Source organism: Gopherus evgoodei, chromosome 7, assembly GCF_007399415.2.
Source record: "Gopherus evgoodei ecotype Sinaloan lineage chromosome 7, rGopEvg1_v1.p, whole genome shotgun sequence".
NCBI classification, from domain to species: Eukaryota; Metazoa; Chordata; order Testudines; family Testudinidae; genus Gopherus; species Gopherus evgoodei.
Window position 1 is genome coordinate 5333879 of NC_044328.1, and position 19038 is coordinate 5352916.

At 45.8% G+C, this 19038-nt stretch overlaps 1 protein-coding gene across 1 annotated transcript in view; it reads left to right on the forward strand.

The window, feature by feature from the left end:
• The first annotated feature begins 1582 nt into the window (after positions 1-1582).
• NEURL1 (neuralized E3 ubiquitin protein ligase 1) overlaps positions 1583-19038 on the forward strand; it is a 278432-nt gene continuing 260976 nt past the window's right edge. Inside the window, exon 1 of the mRNA XM_030570453.1 lies at positions 1583-2041. Coding sequence (XP_030426313.1) covers positions 1957-2041 — 85 coding nt within the window. The 5' untranslated portion in view covers positions 1583-1956. The remainder of the gene's footprint in view (positions 2042-19038) is intronic.

The window sequence follows — 19038 nt, forward strand, 5'->3', positions numbered from 1 at the left end:
AGTGCAGCTCTGTTTCCATCATATTCTTTTACATATTGTGTATTCTGCTTTGTTCTCAAAAGGTTTAAAGATGATCATAAATTGAATGGGACACCAACTGGAAAGTGTGAGCACTAGCCCTGAGAACATGCATGCTCAGAGAGAGAGACACCTAATTACTGTACATATACATCAGTGGCCCAACTTTCACAAATTCACCTCCACATATTTACAGAAGCACAAATATACATACGCATATGTACATTAGTTATTTTTATTGCTTATAAAGTGTCATAGGTGTGCATGGCACTTAACATAGACCCCACACATTCTCTGAATGTACAAACATTGTGTGTATACAATGTATATGCTGTACGCAAACCTTCTGAACTTGCCTCTTGTTATGGGCACCCCGCCTCTGAATTCATCTGCTGTAGTGCGCACACACACACACTCTGAACTCACCTAGTTGTATGCAGGGCCGGCACTTCCATTTAGGCGACATAGGCGGTCGCTTAGGGCACCAGGATTTGAGAGGGTGGCATTTTCCCGCCCTTGGTGGCAATTCGGCAGTGGGGGGTCCTTCACTCGCTCTGGGACCTGCCGCCGAAGTGCCCTGAAGACCAGGAGTGCAGAAGGATCCCCCCCCCGCCGCAGAATTGCCGCCAATGACCGGGAGCGCGGAAGGACCCCCGGCTAGGGCACCAAAAACCCTGGTGCCGCTCCTGGTTGTATGGAGGTGTATGTACCTCCGAGATACATACACAACTCCTGTCCTTGTGACTACACATACTTACTCTCTGAACACACACACACACACGTTCTCTGAATTCCCTGCCCTTGTGTGTGTACACACATACCTCACCTGCTCCTGTGTGGATACATATGCAGACACCCTGAACTCTCTGCCCTTGGGTATACACCCCATCCCTTACCCCCTTCTCTCTCTGAACTTCCTGCTGTTGGGTGTACATACACACCCACATTTTCTCTCTTTGAACTCCTTGCCTTTGGGTGTTCACACACACTCTCTCCCTGATCTGATCTGTCTTTGGGTATGTACACACCCCAGGCAGTGTGTGTGTGTGTGTGTGTGTGTGTGTGTGTGTGTGTGTACACACCACCCTCTCTCTCTCTCTGAAGTCCCTGCCCGCTCCCGCGGAGCAGCGCCTCCCCGGCACCTGTTAGCAATGGGGCTACACCTGCCGGGCGGCCCCGGGGAAGCGCCGCTGGGGCGGGGAGGGGGGCAGCAGCCTAAGCGCGGCCGGGAGCGCCCCAGCTGTCTAGTTCGCGCCGCTCCAGAGGTGGCACATCTGGCCGGCCCACGTGACCCTGGTCCCTTAGCGACATGTATGAACAGACAGCTGTCACCATAACAACGGGCTGGGGGTGGGGGGCTGAGAGGGAGACTGGCGCCCCCGCCCAGCCCGCCGCCCCCGCAGGCCGCGGGGAGCACGCAGGGGCTCGGGGAAGATGCCCCGGCAGCGGCTCGCTAGGGGCGGAGGAGGAGAGGCTGGGGGTGGGGGTGGGGGTGGGAGGGGAGCGGGAGGCAGGACTGCAGCGGCCAGGTGCGATCCGTGGGGCGAAGCGGGGGCGGGGGAGAGAAGCAGAGACACAAAGAGAGAAGCAGGGGAGGACTCGGAGGCTGAGCCGTAGGGAGGGCGATTAGAGCCAGAGTCTCCTAAGGAAGATCAGAGCCCCCCCCATTGGAGCCAAGCCGGCAGCCGCACCCCCTGCCCGCAGCCCGGGAAGCAAGTAATCCCCATCCAGGAGGAGGAAGAGAAGACAAAAGGGGATTTCAGCTCTGAAGTGACAGCAAGGGAAAGGAGAAGCCGCAGCAGAGGGAGAGAAAAGCTCAGGCAGAGCAGAGCTGCAGGTTCCCCAAGGCACCCACCCGGCAGCAGGTCCCCAGGAAGGGAGACCCCACCACACACAGGCCTTCCAGCTGTTGGCTTGCTCTCTTCTGCCTTTGATGCCATGGGTAACAGCTTCTCCAGCATCCCTGCACTGCCCAGAGGCAACCAGAGCAGATTCCACAGGGTCCACCACCAGCACCTCAAAGGTAGGGGTACCCCATCCTGTGTGACTGCGCCTAGGGAGGGTGCTAGCCCTGGTGGGTTGGGGCTGGCTGTGGAGCAAGAGGTGGCATTGATTGTTAGTTTCTGAGCTACTGGTCTTTAAACCCATTTCCTCCTATTTTAGTGAGTCTCACGTTATGTCCTAAAGAGGCTCAAGGAGGTAGGATCGCTCCCCTGACATGCCTGTCTTAGTATTTGACAAACTCTTCCCCCAGGGCTTAGGTCCAGGAAGCTCAAGCTGGGTGGGAAGGGGAGGGACACGTGTAGCTGAGACCATCTGGGTGCCAATGAACTTCGCAGAAGGTTAGACACTCAAGGCAATCAGCTTTCTCACCTCAGTGACTAAAGGCATAGGATTGATACTCCAACAATTCAGGCCCAATTTGCCATTTATATCACCATGCCTCTCCACACCTTCCCTTCATTCAGACAGGGATGGCCTTGTCTATGTCTTTTTAATTCTCTGCAGTGGGAATAATGCATGAAGGATGGCTTAAAGAAAGCAAGGGGCAGCATATTTGAGACACATGCTGTCTTTCTAGTTACCCCAGAAATGTCATTCTTGGGGGGATGGACCATCACCCCATTTTGGAGACCGACAGGATATCTGGGGCTTCTATTTCTGGTTTGAGCCAGGATTATTATTCTTCCTCGCCCTACTCATCATGTTAAAATTCCATTTCTGAGCTACATCGGTGCGCTTCCAGGGTCACATCCAATGGGCTGACTTGCAGGAGTAAGGTGATCAGGATTTGGGGTCAGTGGCATTAATTCTTCACTGTCTTTCCCCTCATGCTACCCCCAAGAGGGCATAAGTCAGGGCAGAATCATGAACTGGCCCCTGAGTGTCCATATTTTCACATCCCAAGGCACTGAATGAAGTCAAGGGAATATGTCAGAGACCCACCCATACAGAATGGATGCCGGAAGAAAGATGCAATTTCCATAGCCATTCTCTCAATCATTAAAACTTGTTGCTTCTTCCCCTCAGGCAATGTGCTAAAGAATTTGCTTTCAGTCTGTAAAATGGGGAAACTAGTGTTTACCCACCTTTCTACTGGGTTTGAGTTCCACAGTTGAAAGGTGCTATGGATTAATGATGATGATACTTATATTTATTAAATAGGAGGATTTTCTGATACCTCTGTGAGAACTTAGGATTCTTCCCCTCCTCTCTCCCCCAACCCCCCCAGTGGATAATTTGGAACAATTGTTGCACGAACTGAGGCTATTGTCAAGGCTTTTTGAATGGGTTTGCTAGAAGATGTCCAAGAATGTTTACAGTCCTATCATGGACTGATCAATTGATCAGAAATTCAGTGCAGACAATTGCTGTATTTAAAATTAGACTGGCAAGCAGGGGCCATTGAACTCTAAAGAATGACCAATCATCCCCTATCAAGGCAAATGTGAAAGCACCCACAATGCTGTAGTGGTTGGTATGCAATTGTAAACTGCCAGGAAGGGTTTATCTTTAAGAGTAATGTGGTCAGCTGGAAATCTTTCTAGAGCAACCTTAAGCAGATAAGAATTTGTAAACTATAGCCAGAAGGGACACTGCCTTCTAATCCGTTATCATTAGCTTATGCGAGATTTCCAAGATGCTATTTATAAATCACTTGATTTGTTTCTTTCACAGCATGTTTTGTTTGTTTTATTTATTTTCCATTTTAATTGAGTTGCCATCCATGCCAATGCAACAAGCAAAATTGTTCACACTTTGTAATGTAACAGAGCAGTAAAAATCACTTCGATTTGAATAAAGAGTTAACAAGGCATTGCCGTTATAAAAACCAAGCAACTGCCAGGGACAATATGTGCTTTTTTTCTGTCTTCTGAAACAAGACGGCCTCAGGTCCTACATTTACATGCAGAATAAACAAGTCTGATCAGATCTGACAGGTTGCTGTAAAATGGTTTGGAGGCATAGCAGCAAAAAGTATGAATGTCACACTGTTTTGTTACATCTCTGCCATTTAACGCTTTGGGAAATGTATTTTAATTGAAGGTACACTTCTTTCCCCTCTCCCACTCCCCCCACCTTGGACTGAACATTTGAGTTTGTGAGGGACAGAAAGAGCTAAATGCTTTGGAAACGACATAGAGCCTTCAGCCGCCAAACCAGCACCCTCCTGCTCTTTTATGCAGGTGACCTCCCCTTACCCTGGTGCCAGTGATAAAGTTTGACTTACTCTTGCCAAAGGAGAGACAACTATATGACTGTATGGAGCTGTGCCTGGTGGTTCAGGGATCTCAAGTTAAGAGTTTTGGACCTTAAAAGTGCTGTTGTGCTCTGTAAAGATGGCACCTCCACACTCAACGGATCTGCTCTCTGCATGTGCTCAGAGTCAGATCTGCTGACTTGAGAGACAAAAGTCAGTTTTGACTACTTTTTACTCCTATTAGCTCGCCAAATCAAACATGGCTACGAGAGAATGAGCAAGAGTCTATTACTTTTTGTGGATCACCCATAGAATTGTTTGCTAAATTTCCAGACCGTTTGTCCTGAGCAAACCTTTTGAAGACCGTGAGGTTCTACAGCTGTCATTGAGGGCTGCACTAGTGTCCCTGAGGCCTGATTTGGCCTGCAGAACCTTTGCTACTGATGATGGTGCACTATGAGGAAAAAACTCAGCTTGAGTCTCAGATGTTAGGTTTAATTTACAGTCCAGGGCAGCTAGAATAATCATCCTTTTGCTTGTAAACTGAGTGCATTTGAGATGGTGTGTTTGTCAGGCTACACCTGCAGCCTGGTCACCTTTCAGAGCAGAACCGCACTTTAAAATCGCACCTGTCTTGCTCCCTCCCTGCCGCCCTGCATGAGCTGATTGTTATTGTATGGAAACCACTCTGCAAGTGCCTCTGCTTTGGAATTATGGATGCCAGGACTGTGCATCACACCAGGAGTATATTTTATTATTATTGATTAACATTTATATCACAGTATTGCCTAGAGACCTCAGCAAGCTCAGCGCCCCATTATATCAGGCACTGAATGAATACACATGCAAAAACGTGATGGTCCCCACCCCGAAGAGCTTAACTAGTGCCCTCTTCTGCACTGATGATGTCACTCCTAAAATAGTTGGGAGCAGTGAGCAGACATGTTCATAGAAGCTTTCAATGTGGGAGATGTGATCTAGTGGTTAAAGCACAGGCCTGGGGTCAGGAAACTTGCATTCTGTTCCCATCTCTGCCACTGCCTGCCTGAGTGACATTGAGCAAGTCACTTCATCTCTCTGTGGTATGTTTGGTCTGCTTCCGCCATCTGTAAAATAGGGATAATAATGCCTGCCGCATGGGGATATTATGTGGCTTAGTTCATTTCTGTTCATCAAAGCGTTGGAGAGCATCAGGTGGAAGATGCTTTAGAAGCTCAAGGAATTGTATTAGATCAGCCATAGATCCTAAAATGTGCTCCTACCTCTATGCTTGAGCCACTCTTCTTTTTCCCTTCCCTTTCCTGTGGATAATGATGTGAACCTGCAAGGTATTGAGCACTTCCTTTGAAGTCAGTGGAAGATGAGGGCATCCAGGACCTGACCAGATCACCTTGCCTTGGATGTTGAGATCCTAAAACCACAGACAGCAATAGGAGGACCATTTTCCTCCGGACATGGATGGGGTGGTGGAAAGCTAGAAGTGGGCTGAACTACAGCATTCCAGCATGCTCTCCACTTGTAACCCAGGAATGGTCCATACTCCAAGGATTTATAAGAGATAATATAGCCATTGTGCTTCCCTAGTGGAGGACAACGGATTATGCTCATCTGGTGACAGTTTGCACTTGACACAGCCAGACGGACAACAAGAAGCTATTACTGTCCATGAGAGTCATTCTCTGCTCGTCTCTCATATGGTTCCTGTTAACTACCAACCAGGTGTGGGTGGCTGTTTGAAAGAAAGCCAAGAGGAGAAACTCCAGCTGCATCTACTCTCATAGATTCCGCAGATGGAACTGACCTCTTAGACAGCCGATCCATTCTTGTGCCTAATGTATGTTTATTAGTACTAGGGCCAGATTAGCTTGCAATGTGCCGAAAGATGGGCCTCCACTACTTCTTGGAGGCATTTATTCTATAGTCTAATATATCTCATTGGCTGGAAGTTTTGTCTGATATTCGTATTCAGTTTTCTCTTAATTTCATGCCCTTATTCCTAGTCATCACCCTCCTTGGTCACCCTCCTTGCTGTTTGTACTTTTCAAATATCTGTAGACAGTTATCATGTCCCCTTTGTTGCTTAGCCAGGCTAGACATATTGAATTCTTCCTACTCTCATTTGCAGGCTGTGCATCCTGTTGGTTAGAGCTACTGTTTAGTGCCTAAATCCAAGAGGGCATTAAATCCTTTTTGTGGGACAGCCTTGGCCAGCAGTTAGGGCACTGGACTATGAATCAAGGGACCTGGGTTTTATTCCCACCTCTTCCATAGGCTCCTTGAGCGACCACAGGCAAGTCACTTTATCACACTATGCCCATTTGTAAAATGAGGCTTCTAGTGCTAAGCCACCTTTGTGGAGAGCTTTGAGATCTACAGATCAATAGCACTCTATAAATACAAAGCAGCATTCCTGTACCTCATCATAAATCTGTTCCTCCAGCCACTGAGTCTTATTGGGACATACCAGTCATCCTGGTAGTTCAGTTTACTGTTTCCAGCAGTGTCTAATTCCAGATGATTATTATTTATATTGCAGCAGCATCCGGAGGCACCAAGCAGTATCGGAGCCCTAGTGTGCTAGGTTCTGTACATACACAAAGTATTAAAGATGTTCCCTGCCCTGAAGAGTTTAAGGTTGATATTTAGGCTATGTCTACACCACAGCTTATGTCAGCAGAATTTATGTTGCTCAGAGGGGTTAATAAACCACCCCCCTGAGTGACATAAGTTACACCGACATAAGCGCTGGTGTGGACAGCTCCATGTTGGCGGGAGAGCTTCTCCCGCCAACATAGCTATACTCCTGGGGGAATTCTGTGCCACTGCGCATGCACAGAATTTAGGTCCCGTCAGATTTCTTTGCTTCCCCACAGAAAATGACTTTCTGACGGGGAAGCAAAGGGAAGCCACAAGAGTGGTCATGCGGCCCTCTCCAGTAGTATGTTTTGGGTGCCTTGGGCAGCTGACAGAGTGGTAAATCACTATGGGGCAGGGGGCAGGACTGGGAAAGACCCAGCTGGTGGCTTCTACCCAGCGCCAGACTCAGCTGCTAGGGAGGACAGGACTTCCTTTTCCCCTGCTTGGCATATGGGGCCAGGTCAGACCCACCTTCAGATTTCCCCTGGCTGCATGAAGCTCTGCATACTCCCTTCCTGCCACTTCCTGCACCCATTGCTCCTCATCTGCAGGGGGAGGGATCCCTGTATAGGAAGTTGCTCCCCTATCCGTCCAATCCCCATTCATCCGGACTCCCGCATTCCCAGACCCTCCCACCGAGTGTCACACCTCCGCACGCAGAATCCCCCCGATGAGCCCCACTCCCGCTGCACCTAGACCAGCCCAATGAGCCACCTGTATCCCGATCCCCACCTCACTGTGCCCCACTCCCTTAGCAGCTGGACCCCACACTGTGCCACACCCAGAGACCCTGCTGAGCTCTGTCCTCCTCCGACCCTTCCGGCTGAGCTCCAACCACCTCCACCTGGACCCCTCTGCAGAGTCCCATTGCCATTGCACCCAGAACCCCCTGTGCAATCAGATCCCCCTTGCACCCAGATCCCCCACTGAGCTGCCTGCGCCCAGATTGCCTCACACAGAACCTTCCCAACGCTGAGTCTGTGTCCTGGGGAACAGGGGGACGCTGGACAGTGATCTCCCACCTCTGTGCAGCCAGTGACCTGTGCTCCCCAATGCCATGCTGGAGCCTCCACATTTATTTAACAAATAAAATTGCAGAATTTTAAAACATTGTGCAGAGTTTTTAATTTTTTGGCGCAGAATGCCCTCAGTAGTAATAGCTACCGCTGTGTGTGGAGGTGGTTTTATTATGCTGATGGGAGAGCTGTCTCCTGTTGGCTTAGAGCGTCTTCACTAAATGCGCTGGAGCAGCGCAGCTGCGCTGGTGCAGCTGTGTTCCTGCAGCACTGTAGGTGCAGACAAGGCCTAAGATTCTAACTCCTACAGGTCATCCTTACTCACGTGAGGAGGTCCAGTTGCTTTAGTGGGACTACTCAGGCGTTACAAAACGATATTGCTTTACCTCTACAGAGCACTGTATGAAACATTATTTCACCTTCATGGCACCCTTGTAATGCAGGTGTTGTTCTTACTCACATTTTACACAAGGGGATATTGAAACAGAGAAGTGCAGTGACTTGCCAAAGGTCACACAGAGAATAAATAACGGGCTTGTGATTATAACTCAGGAATTCCAAACCCTGGCTTCTAGCCACTGGAGAATGCTGCCTTTTAAAACCCTCAGAACACAACTAATTGTGCAACACTGTACTAAGGAAGGAGTAGATTTATTCCTTCTCCTGAAGTGTGAAGCTTGCTAGCACTAGTTATTTTATCCTAGCTTACATAACTACAGAGGCTATTGCAAGCCAGACCAGTATATTGACATGTATCTATGGTGTAGAAACTTTCCTATCCCTCACAGATATTTTTATGGGTCTCAGAAGAAGAGAAGAATAAAGATAATAATCTGGCGGGTGTAAGTGTAAGTGTCTCGGTAATTGTAGGCCGTTGACAGAAATGAATATCCTGCTGTCAGCTCCATGTTGTGGGATCTCTAGATAAAACTAAATGGAAAACACAGGATGTCAGTGGCTGGTGGAAGTTAGGACTAGGGCTGTAGGAAGTGATCAGATACCCAGAGCATGCTGTGGGGAGAGGCCATGACTGGTGCCACTTTTAGAGCTCCAAAGAATGTTTAGGAAAGGTGCATCCTGCTGTATCTATGTTAGGAGAGTGTGATGTGGGAAAGGAACGGAGATTTTTGTGACTCCTTCTCCACCTCTTAGCACACCTGGGACAGCACAGGGCAGGATTTAGGGGCTTGATCTTGCAAGGCACTGAGTGCCTTCCACTCCCATTGCTGTCAGGATCAGACTCTCTTCTGGATAACGCTTCTTCGAGCCACATGGAGTCAACAAATTGGAACCAGCACCAGAATGGAGGTGAATGTGTCACATGACCTTTCCGTTCAGTAGCTAGCCTCCTTGACCTGCAGCTTTGATGGTTCACTTGTCCCTCTATTTCTGCCCTTGGACCTTGTTTTTTCTCTCTCCGGTCATTCTTCTTGAGTCGTGGCTATTTTTAAAAAATGTCATTAGGTTTGTATGACCTTCCCCCAGGCACTAGATTTTTCCTAAGCTCCTGAGTTCTAACTTCCAGCCCCTAAACTGCCTGTAATTATCCAGCTCTCTAATTACACCACTTTGTTGACATTTCCCCTTTTAAGCCCGACAATGAAATTGGTACAGGTTCAGCTTGTCAAAGATTTTTCAGAAAGTCACATGTGGCCTTAACATCAGGTGATGCTGTTACCACACAGGAGCAAAAATGGCTGCTTTAGAAAGTCACTTTGATCGGAGACAGCAAAAGGCTCGACTGTCCCAAGTGCACACATGGCATGAGGCCAGAAAACCATGAGATTGATGAAGATGTCACATGGTTCTACTGTAAAGATAATTAGTAAATCACTCAGATTTGGGGAGCCTGGATTAGAACTCTGGCTCTTTAGTTTCCAAAACACAGCTTGCTGTCACAGGAAAACTCATTTAGTTGGTATTTTTAGCCCCCATGTATGTCCCATTGCTAGAGGGTGATAATGCATGCACACAGACGCACTCTCACTTTCTACATTATTACAGGTAGTCCTATTGGAGTTCCCAAGGGATTGTCCCCTCAAGGAGGGAGAGGCCGGGGAAGGTGACGAAGGACTTGGGGTGGCCTCCCAGCACGTGTTGACAATAACTGAGTAAGGGAAGCCTCAGTCCCACACTGGCAAATGTATCTGCATGGACAGTTGGAGCCTCTCGTAATGGTAGCACCTTGGACTAGCCCTCCCATGTCTGCACAGTAGCAAATGCAGAGGGGCCAGCAGGAACTGATGCTGCTTTAAGTAGAATTAACTCCAGAAGAAGTTTGGTATGGAAGTCCAGGGCCCAGTGGAGGAAGGTGCAGCAGAGAGAGAGACTGCTGCTGGCACTGCTCCCAACCCCAAATTCTCACAGAGCCCCAACCCCACAGAGCGCGTCAGAGGGGATTGAATGATGTCACAGGAGTGCTCGTAAAGAACAACTGGCCTTTGTTACCAGGCTTCAATCACTTACCCTGGGTCAGTTATAACACAGATAATTTTGACTCTAATTAGTGTTACACTTTTCCAAAATCACTTGGCTTAGCCCTATTAGGTAGGTATATAACATTATGCTCAATTCTCTCTGCCTGGAAGCTGGCTTCCTTCCGATAAAGGAAATATTTATTTCCTTTGCAGTGCTCTTGCATGGATCTCAGTGTTCTTGGCATTTTTAATGATTTTGTCTAGCAGCTTGCAGTCCCTTCATCCTCTCACTGGAATGTATTGAACCTGAGAGAGGGAGATAGTGAGAGGGTGGCATTCTTCTCTTCCTCTCTCTAGAGCCACCAAAACCGAGTCTCATTTACTCACAGAAGGACATAAATGCTCATCCGAGGCCCAGAGTCATTGTCTGAGACCACAGGGGTAGGCAATGCTCCTTCCTAATCCTGGGAGCTGCTAGGGGGCCAGTTTGGACTTTGGTGCAAGTTAAGGCATCTCTGAGATCACCATTCAAATCCTATCCAAGCCAGTGGCAACAGGAAACCCAGATACCATAGTGATGGGTGTGATGATAGAACCTAACCTGATGACATCCACTCTCCAGCAGAACTCTGTCAGTGGGAACCTATCAGTTCCCTCTTTAGAATGTCTCCACCCAGTTATATACAAGAAGGTGAGTTATCATGTCAACACTTGAAGTTACATCTAGAATGTTCTAGGTCTGTAAAAACCACCAAGTTTACTTGGGAAGCAATCTAGATTGTGATGAACTTCATAATGCGAATGTCCAACATGTTCTCTACTTGTTGGAATCAGAACTACTTCACCATGGTTCCTGGGCCCTATAGTCCTAACAGCCAGAGGGGAGTGATATTTAGCTTAAGTGTGCTTTTGAAGAGGGCAATGTGAGTTCTGTCTTCACTGTGTGACCGTGAAATACCTAGATGGTCAAAGGTTTGTCCCAATATTTTGCTTCCTAGATTACTGCTCATCTTGGGAAGCTTATGCAGATGGCTCCACATCTGGGGAGGTTTCACATTCAGAAGCCTGGAAGCTTTTAAATCTGGCAGGTGGTGCTCTTACCTGCTACTGTTAGAGTATAATGAGCACAAACTGCACAGTGCTGCCAGGTTGTTTTTAATAGTGCATAGTTTCATTTAGAATGCATCACTTCATAGTGTTTGCTGAGATCCCTGTAACTTCGAGACAGGCTAAACTGGGTACCCACATATGATTATTACAGGTATCCCTGAAATACTAAATCTATTTCTGAGCTAGCTGGAAGAGGGAAGGGCCCAGAATACCTGTCCCTTGAGAGTGTGTGATAGGGTGTGCTCCACACACACCTGAAGAGGTTAATGTAGGCCAGATGGGCCAATTAACCTATTAGGTTGCAAGCTGGGGGATATTTAGGCTGAGAAGAGAGCCTTAATTAAGGGTAGCTCATCTGTGAAGGAATAGGCAGGGTTTCTATAAAATCAAGGACGTAGTAGCAGAAAGGGGGCTGCAAGTACTCTCTGGAATAAGGGCAAGAAAGGGATTTGAACCCAAGAGGAAGGGTTTGTCTAGCAGACCCAGGAGACAGGGGTTTAGCTAGAAGGATGATAAGTGTGAGCCTGGGATAGGCAAGATAGGAAAGATTGTGCTAGCACAGACATTGGCTGCTGGAGGTAGGGCCCTCGGACTGGAACCCAGTGTAGAGGGCAGGCCTGGGTTCCCCTGCCAATCACTGAGTGAGTGGCATAATCTGGGCAGTCACTTTGAAGACTGTCAGTCTGTTTGCTCTAGCCACTGAGGGAGTGGCCTCACTAGGGCAGTAGAATTAAGGACTGCCTGGAATGTGCAGAAGACTATGAGGGTACCCTGGAAGGAGAGAACTCTTGTGAGTTGGCTGGAGGGCTAAACCATGAAGATGCTGCATGGTGGCTCCTGAGCAGGGCTGCCCAGAGGATTCAGGGGGCCTGGGGCAAAGCAATTTTGGGGGCCCCTTCCATTTAAAAAAAAGTTGCAATACTATATTCTCGTGGGGGCCCCTGTGGGGCCTGAGGCCTGGGGCAAATTGCCCCACTTCTCCCCCCCCCCCCAGGTGGCCCTGCTCCTGAGGAGCAAAAGCAAGGCTGCAGAGTGAGACAATGGACTGAGACACTGTAAGAAGAGGGTGTTGGGCCAGAAGAGCTAATCCCCAGAGCAGCCAGAAGGAGGCACCCCCTAGTGGTGAGTGGAGGCCCCCATGTCATAGTGGCTTTCCACAGATGGTGGTTCTAAGATTAATTTTACCCCAACATTGTCTAGATATTCAGCTCTGTGCTGTAAACTGAAGAAACCCATAGCACCTGCTGGGATTTCCTTAGCAAAAGTTGAAATTTTCCTTGACAGGTAGAAGTTCTAAAGAACTTAAGCCCAGATCCTCAAAGGTGTTTAGGCACCTAATGATGTTTTCAACAAGAGGTAGGCTCTTAAATCTCTGCAGCAGTCCAACCATGTTTTGGACAGCTGTTAGCCTGGTGTGTTTTCTAGATATAGTCTTAATATGTTGAATTAAATTCCACTGCTGCAAGATGTAACAGTTATTATAAAGCATCACCTTTTGGCTGTGCCCAAGTGTTTCTAACCAATAGAAACCCAGCAACCCACGGACTCTAATTTAGCCCATGTGTCTATATTGTGAGTTAATTAACCTTGTAGTTACTAGCTTAAAATAGAACCCTGTGCTAAGCAGGTCTGGAGCAATTCTTACAGTCATGCTTTCCTGAGTGACATGGCTCAGAATGAGCAAAGTAAAGACTTCAAGGTCACTCCCATGTTTGGTGCAGTAATATTCCCAGGTGTGAACCTGTTTTGGTTTTCTCTAATAATATGGATCACAAATGAATTTCTTGCTGATTTCAATCACTTCTGCTCTCCCCTTCTTTAAGGTTATTAGCCACTGTATGCATTCCAATAAAGAGACCTAACCAACCCTGTATTGCCAGAAGATATAACCACTTCTGCCCCAAAATAAATACAATAGTCTGGGCATTAATCATTCTTGGTACTTATATAGTGCTTTATGTTGTCGAAGTGTGTCACAAGCATAAGTAATGTCCTGTGGAGTGAGTATTATTAAGGGAGGACAGTTGGTCTAGTGGTTAAAGCAGAGGGCTATAAGTCAGGAGACTTGGGCTCTATTTCTCACATTGCTGTGGGTTGCCCTTTGGCAGGTTGCTTCACCTCTGTCTGTGGAACGGGGATAGTAGTTGCTCTGTCACAGATGGCTTGGGAGACTAAATTCACTAACTTTCTTCAATGGCAGGCTGCAACCCAAATACAAAGTGTTCTCCTCATCGGTATATTTTCCTATAGCTGCTGAACTTGTGTGTAACTAGCACCTATAAATATGATGGACAAGTACTCTTTTTTTTCTTTTCTTTTTTTTTTTTTTAGGTTAAGAGCTCACTCACAGGTGTCAGGCAAGTGAATATTTTGCGCTACAAGGCTAGAATTTTAAGTGTTCAACACCAACAGTCAGGGCTAAATTGTCAGAGTTTAGCTCCTATTTAGGCATGAAATTAAGCAGCCAGTTATTTTAAAAAGCAATGCATGTTGGGTGCTGAGTGGCTTTGCAAAACTGGAAGCATGATAGTGGGAGCTGCTGGATGCTGAGCACCTGCAAATTTGGCTCTTTTCTAGATTCCTATAAGGAAACAGAGTTCATCTGGAAATCTAGCCCCAATTGTGGGTGCTAAGCTTTTTTTCAAAAATTGGCCTATACTGCATTTCATCCAAGGTTCTCAATGCACTTTGTAAAGATAGGTATATCTCCATTTTATAGGTGGAGGAACAGGCAGAGAGAGGTTAAGTGACTTGCCTGAGGTCACAGAGCAGGTCTGTGCTACAAATCAGGGATAGGACTCAGATTTTCCCAGTCACAAGCTCTCAAGATACCATCCTGCTTTTCCTCTCTACAAATATCCTGAAAATAATAGATTTTCTTTGCAACACTCTCTCTTTAAAGCTGTAAATCACATTCTGACCTTGTCAGAAGAAACATAATCATATTATGCTTGATCCTTTCTAATTTACACTGACTTCCCATATGTCAACATATAATTAAAAAACCTCACTGATCATCTTTTATCCTGTGCTAGGCATAAGCTCTGCTTGATTTCCCTTTAATTGCTACTCAAGTGGAGATGTGCTTGTTTTGCATGCTCTGATGCTCATCCATACCTTGTAATATAAAGATTAGTATTAGAGTCTTAACTTTTGCCACTTAAGCCAAGCAACTGTAGAACCAGAGTCTATTTACAATCCAGATTCCAATGCTGTTCCTCAGAAGATCAATTCCAATCTCCTTAAATCATATCTGTTTAATTTATCATTAATTGTATTTGTATTAATCTGGATTTCTGTTATTTGAGCAGCTGGTGCCATTTTTTTTGTATGTATTCTACAATGTCACTTTGGTTTTTCCCCCCCCCCTTCCATGAAGAAGGCTTTTAACTTTAAGAATATTTAATTTAAGTTTAAGGATGCAGAAGTTTGGGGAAGGGGTGTTGATTAGTAGTTATAGCAGAGCCTTGGGAGTCAGAACAACTGGGTTCTGTTCCCTAATTTGTGTTACCTTAGACAAATCACTTGGACTGATAGGCTATTAGAACTCTTTGAATGTGTCAGCAAAGTAGTGGATAAGGAAGAACTAGCTGATAGCACCACATTTTCTTAAAGCCCTTTGTGATCATTTGTGTCACAGGCTATTTAAAGTGTAGTATGGCAAATTAATATGGAAATATCATGATGCCATTATAATCACCTGATCTAAAGTGGATATAGTAGAAATAGATCTGAGACAGGTGATGAAAATTATACTCATGAGGAGAATTCCATATAGGAAAAGAGGCTGAAAGATTGGGACTGTCCCTTTAAAAAAGGTGCTGAATAAGACAGGACATGATACAAGTATACAAAATAATGAATGGGGCAGAGAAGGTGATTTGGGTGCTTCTATTCACACTTTTTTCCAGAATATAAGGATGAGAGGCAAGTCAGTGAATTTGAAAGGCAGATAAATTAAAACCATAAGTGGAAATGTTTTTTCTATGGAATGCATAGTCCAGGGGTAGTCAATAGGTGGATGCAGGCCAAATCCAGATCACCAGACACTTTTGAACAGATCCTGAAATCTTTTATTTACTTATTTGTTTAATTTCTCTGGAGTCTGGACCTTGACTGTACCTTGGCTAAGAAATTTGGACTTTGACAAAAAAAATAGACTACCCCGGCATAGTCCACCTATGGAATTCTTTGCCACAGATATTGAGGCCAAGTGCTTAGCTGGATTCAGAACGTAATTGGACATTTAAGTGCCTATTGATAATCTACAGTTACAAGCAGCAGGATTTAACAAAAGAAATCTCTCCTCAAGTTTGGAAGGGATATAAGCCCTCGTGGTTGAGGGCATAAGGTAACTTCTAACCAATAGGGTTGGGAAGAATAACCTACCCATAAGAGAAGTTTTCTGTAACTGTCAATTCATAAACCTTCCTTTGAAGCATCTGGTACTGGCCACTGCCAGAGACGGGATAGTGGATTTGATGGACTGCTGGGCTCACCTTGGATGGCAATTCCTACATTCCTGTCCCCTCTCTATGCCTCATTGAATGTAGCTGTTTAATAATACTCAGCAGTGGTAAGGTTGAATTATAAAGCAGTCGAAAGCTCTCCATATTCAAGGCTGCAACAGCTTCTATTATAAAATCCTATTGTAGGTGGGGGATGAGATGAGAAGAACCTTATACTTCTGGTTCCAATCTGGCCAGCATTAGCTGGTGTGGGATGTTGTTACTGTCAGATGTCCAATGGTCTATATAAAATGAGTTAGTGCTTTTACTCCATTCTCTTTTGGACAGTTATCCCAGGTCACTTCTAGCACTCATTGGCAGTCTCAACGGAGGCCAAGGATCAACTGGACCATTGATTGGACAGTTAATTCAGGGAAGCCCTATGGCCTTTGTTATACAGGAGATTAGGCCAGATAGTTAAAATGGTCCCTCCTGGTCTTATAATCTATGAATCGATGAGACTGACCTTACAGCAAAATAGGTGAGCAGAGGATGTCTGTCTCCAGTTGGCAGCCCAGCACCTTTTATCAGCATGAAACCCCCTAGAAGAAATTAAAAATACAGGGTGGCAAAAGGGATTAAAGGTAGGCTCCAGATTTGGAAATGCTAATACCGAATCCATTATTAATAAATGTGCTAAGAGAAAAAGCTGCATGGCAAATGCTGCTGTGACACAAGAAAGTGGCATACAGAATTAAAATTTCATATTCACTAGCATCTAATGATAAAGGTTTCATGATACATACCCAGTAATGCTGTTTAAAATAGGCTCGTTATCTAATCTTCCAACGGAGAATATGACAGAAGATCACAAGTAGGAAAACAATTCAATGTAGCTTTTAGCTATTTTTCACACTGCTTTCCTAGCCTGCACTAAAGCATTATTGCTGTGCCGCTTGTAATTCATATGGAGCTAGTGTTGTTCAAAAATAGAGAATGTCAGTGGAGGAGAGTTCAGATAAAACACAGAAGATTTATGATACAGCTTAGGGCCATGTGGGAAAGAGGATGAGGAACTTAATGCTAATTTGTAGTCTAACAGCATTTTTCTGCTTGTGGCAAGAACTTCAGTATGCCACGTATATATAACCACATACAGAGCAAGGGTTCTGTTAACTAAATACTTTAAATATTTGACTGTGGAGAGAACAAATTTCCGGAGAAATAACAGATGGGCCAGGTCTGCACCCATCTAGATCCTGATCCAAACTCACTGAAGTCAATGGAAAGATTCCCAGTGGTTCCACTGGGCTTCGGATCAGACCTCTAACCACTGTGCAACTCCACTGACTTTGTTAAGTATTGTCAGAGCAGAATTTGGCCTTCTGTATGCATTGCTGATCCAGTGGAGGGCCTCTATCGCCCAAATTCCCATTGACTCAGTGGGTGTTAACAGATGCTCCAGCCATCACATACGTAATGTGTAATCCTTGAATCTAATCTAATTGCATCTGTCTAGGCATTTATAACTTACTAAATGTATAAGCCTGTATTTATTCCTCTTTCCACCACATGCTCTGGTTTGGGAGTAAGGAAATAACCCAGAATGCAAACATTTAATAAAATTAAATATACAGTTTCTAGAAACCGAGAAATAGTGAGTTGAATTTGGTTGTTCCATTTGTAGATCCAGCAGAGCTATAACTACACAGTCTTATTAGGTGACTTAAAGTCATGCTGGTGGGGATGTTTTTATGGTATTTAGACACCTATCCACTGGCAATTGGTCACTTTCATGTGAGGCACCTAACAGACATCTGCTAATCATTGGTAGCGACTGGAAATCAGTGTTGGCTGGATTCATTCCAACATAGAGGGGAAGGGATCCTTCTTTCGTTACTAATCTTGGCATCATCCAACAAAAGCATGTATTCCTTTGCCTTTATTCACTTTGGTTTGGCCTAAATGGTAGCAAATTGGGAAGTATGTTACTTAGCTGCTTTTCCAGGCCTAGGTGCAGAAACCTGCCCTTTCAAGAAGTGGAAGGGTTTAATAAACTTCCTTGTATGGTGGGGAGCTTTCCTCCCTTCTCCCAAAAGGGATGTACAGCTGAGAATCCTGCAGGGAGAGGTGCCGACAGCTGGGCCTTGTTAAGGAGGTAGGATTTTCAGAGGATTGGTTTGCTCTGCCTGAGAGGCCCTGGCTCCCAGAGAGGGACAAGTTGTTTCTGAACTCCGAGGTCCCAGCCTCCAAAGATCCGCACTGAACAGCATGAAGGATGAGAGACTCTGAACTTTGACTCTTCAGGAGCTTGCAGCAGGGTATGACCTGGAAAATCAGAGACGTTATGTAATGAGAACCCTTCCAGGGGATAGAATTAAATCTCTGATTAAGACCTTCAGTGGTGCTGTACCTCAGTGTACCCCCAAACTGGCTGCCCAATGGCAGTTTTTATTCTCTTGCTGACTCATCAGTGGCATGAACAAAACATAGGTGGATGCCAGGATTATTGCGCAGGACTGTCTATTAATAAACAGGTTAGAGGGTGGTCTCTGGGTGTACGTTCACTGTCAGTTACATGGAGATGTCTCTTTGTAGCCCCATAACCTGTTCGGCATCCTCTCTTCCTGTGTCGATCATCCCTCGGCAGCTGCAGTGCTGTCATTGCTTACATTTGTTTTTCTAAAACCCTGTCTATGAAGGCTCCCTGATCTCCACATAGGCTCCTGGACACAGGACTTGTTTTAGAGAATATCTAAAAATATGCTGCCAGGGGAATCAGAACTGAGTGTGAATGATTAAAGCAGTAGGGCAGGTGAATGAAACTGATGAGTTCTGTTCTCTGTTAGTTGGGAGTCAGGGTGACATCACTGGCAATTGTCTCTGCAATGCTGGCTTGAAAACTTTTTTTTTTTTTTAAACCTTTGATCTTGTTTCCCTTGGGAAAAGAAGGGGGTGGCTGGTGACTAAACATCATAGCTTTCCTCTCCTGCCTAGCAGATGAGGTAATTGCACCATGGTAACTTGTCTGACACCCCTTCCTTAGTTGTATACAATGTATCAACTTCCTGGATACCATGATCAGCTCCAACAATGGAACCAGAGATGCCAAGGGTTGTCTGTCTTTAAGAGTGAGATTTACAGCTCCAAACAGTGAGATTCAAGGCCAGAGAGTGAGACTTTCCAGGTGG